At 43.2% G+C, this 2,590-nt stretch overlaps 1 protein-coding gene across 1 annotated transcript; it reads right to left on the reverse strand.

The window, feature by feature from the left end:
• Positions 1 to 1,287: 1,287 nt before the first annotated feature.
• Positions 1,288 to 2,099, reverse strand: LOC130137308 (uncharacterized). The gene is made up of 3 exons (XM_056308092.1): positions 1,984 to 2,099; positions 1,631 to 1,897; positions 1,288 to 1,405 (listed from the first exon to the last, which is right to left on the reverse strand). The coding sequence occupies exons 1-3, from the start codon at positions 2,097 to 2,099 to the stop codon at positions 1,360 to 1,362; spliced, it is 429 nt and encodes a 142-aa protein (XP_056164067.1). The 3' UTR covers positions 1,288 to 1,359.
• Positions 2,100 to 2,590: the final 491 nt, after the last annotated feature.

The following is a 2,590-nucleotide window of genomic DNA, read 5'->3' on the forward strand; positions in this document are numbered from 1 at the left end:
TAAAAGATTCATATGCTGCAAGCTTGCATACAATCAATATAGTTGCAGTCCTCTACAGAAACAACGTGAGGGAAATGCATGTTTACGAGAAAAATATCGTGCCTTCTAGGTCCACATTATGGCGTTGTCGCATGCTTATCTTATCAATTAGTTTTCGCATTTGACTGGTACAACGAGTCTCGGCTCCGGCCTGTAAAATGAAAGATGTTATCTACGAAATATATGATGAATTCTAGTGGATGTGGGTTAGGAGAGGGGGGACAACATATTAGATTTCTGCTTATAGAATATTAGTATGTCTTGGAATAGTATAAATACCTAAGTTCAGGGACCCATATGTTACCTCTTCAATCAAAGAATCTATCAATTTTTCCGGCAAATTTGCCTAGAATTGGATGCGAAATTCCCAAATTACTATATGTCCATGGTCATCAAAGCAAAATTCTCCAGAGGTACACCAGAGCAGAGCCTGGAAGGCAACTGCCATCTAAAATTACGGCACCTTAAAGTCTGCGATTAACAGACGTCCCGCAGTCAATATAATTTTAACAACCTCTTCTGATTTGTTCTGCGTCGAACGCTTCCTTTACATGTTAGGAAAGCAGCCTAAATCCTTCTATCCCACATGATTTTGTAAGTTAGTTTAGTTCAGCGATTGATTCAAGCACACGAAAAAGGAACGAACTCTCTGGTTCATATGTGGTGTCAAAATACATAAAGCTAAGATAAAGCTGTATTTGAAGTTGTCCGGTCTTTTCAGTCCATTAGCACTAGCGAACTGAAAGTTCAGGCGAGGAAACAACTTTTTTGCCCTTTGTTCACGTCAGTCTTAGCTTTTCATCGAGACAATTATTTTTCTTTTGGTCGAAGATGGAGACAATTGAGTTTTGCTTCAAGTCAGCGGAGATGAGATGGTCAGCCGCTTGCAAGTGTTCCCTTCTCTTTTTCTTTTGGTGAGCTGATGATAGTTGTTTCTTCCTCGTTCGAAGTTTAAACACTATGTTTTTGCCTTCCCCAGAAGGCACGTGATATAAAACAACAGAGAGCGAAAGCACCCAGACATCTAACAAAAACTGGAATAAGTTTCAGTACGATTTACTAACAAATCCGAAATGAACTCCATAACTTTTTGCTCCGACCTTATGCACCAGATGGCATTCCACCAATCAACTCACTTCATCCATCATAACAAGTGAAAAAGGTCGGTTCGATCCCAAGCAAGCGAGGACATTCAAAATGTAAATGGACACCAAAAGAAAAACATAAAAAGGAACCTACATTGCTCCAACTCTACTTTTCTCCTCCTCTGTTTCTCCTCCACTTTACACTACTCTACTCTACTCTGTGTTTCTTCCCCAGTCATCCCTGCGCGTTCGCCTCCGTGTTCGGAAGGGCGTACGTGTTCCTGCAAACAAATTAAAAAATAAAAAAGAGAATGAAATACAATGGAACAAAAAAATACACAAGAGAGCGAGAGCACTGCTAACTATACCCATCCGCGAGAAGGGATCCTTGGACCTAAGGAGGCCCTTAAAAAGAAATTCTCCGGTATGGTGGAGAGAGATTTCTCTATCTGTATTCCCTCTCTACCGGGAAGAAGGGAAGAAAAAAATCAAAGGCGGGAACTTACCCTCCCACGAGAGCGAATCCACGCGCCTCCAGACTCTGCCTCATTTGTTGAACAAGGGGGTCTACATTATCTTCATCCGGGACCGGACCATTAACCGTCACCCTATAAAGCAGATAGGGCGGTTCAACTTCATCCAGTAACTCAAGTAAAGCCTTTATCTGCTCCTGATTATGGACAGTCAGTCTGCTTCTGTTCAGCACTCGGTAACCTTCAGACGAGTATGCTTCTTTAGCCTCGATGAAGGCTCCTTGCGCTTCAGAAACCGCTCTGAAAAGAGAAAGCAAATAAAAACAAAAGCCCGAAATTTAGAATAAATAAACATGGCGTTGCGATTGAAATTGCATCCTGGGTACCTCTTCCCATTTCTCGTGGCAGTTGAAAGCGCGCGGCTGTGCTCGAGATCGCGAGTCCTCCGCTGTTCGGAGAGTTCCACAAGCCTTGCGAGAGCAGCGGGAGGGTAATTGGCCATTTGTTTGGTCTTTTTTTTTTTTTCCTTAAGCGGAGGAAAATGGCAGTGCGATTTTCACGGAAAGGAGGCTGAGCTTTATACAGTGGGCGATGGCTTATTGCCCGTTGGATGCGCCCAACAGATCGGGGCCATCCATGAAAATGAGGAGCCAAAACTTACCCGTTTTAATGGTGCCGTTGCAGTTCTCCCGCAGGGGCGCCTGCAAGGCAAAGAGAACCATTTTATGGCCTTTGATGGTGTTTGCCATGGCAGCCATTTGCAGTCCTCCGGCAGGAGTGCCTGAAAGGCAAAGAGTTGAAGAGAGACTCTGGATGATGATGGAGACTTGCGATGTGGATCGAAGGGTGGTTCTTCCTTTTCTTTAAAAGCAGACTTGCGTGTAAGGGTGGTTTTACCCTGGCGCATTAAAGGTTTGGACAGAGAGGGAAGCTACAGCTAGGTGATTATAAAATTATAATATTGTAGACCATTATAAAATTATGTGATTTCAG

This window comes from Syzygium oleosum, unplaced genomic scaffold (genome assembly GCF_021117445.2).
Source record: "Syzygium oleosum isolate NSW1041296 unplaced genomic scaffold, Sole_v2.1 Sole_v2.02, whole genome shotgun sequence".
Taxonomy (NCBI): domain Eukaryota; kingdom Viridiplantae; phylum Streptophyta; class Magnoliopsida; order Myrtales; family Myrtaceae; genus Syzygium; species Syzygium oleosum.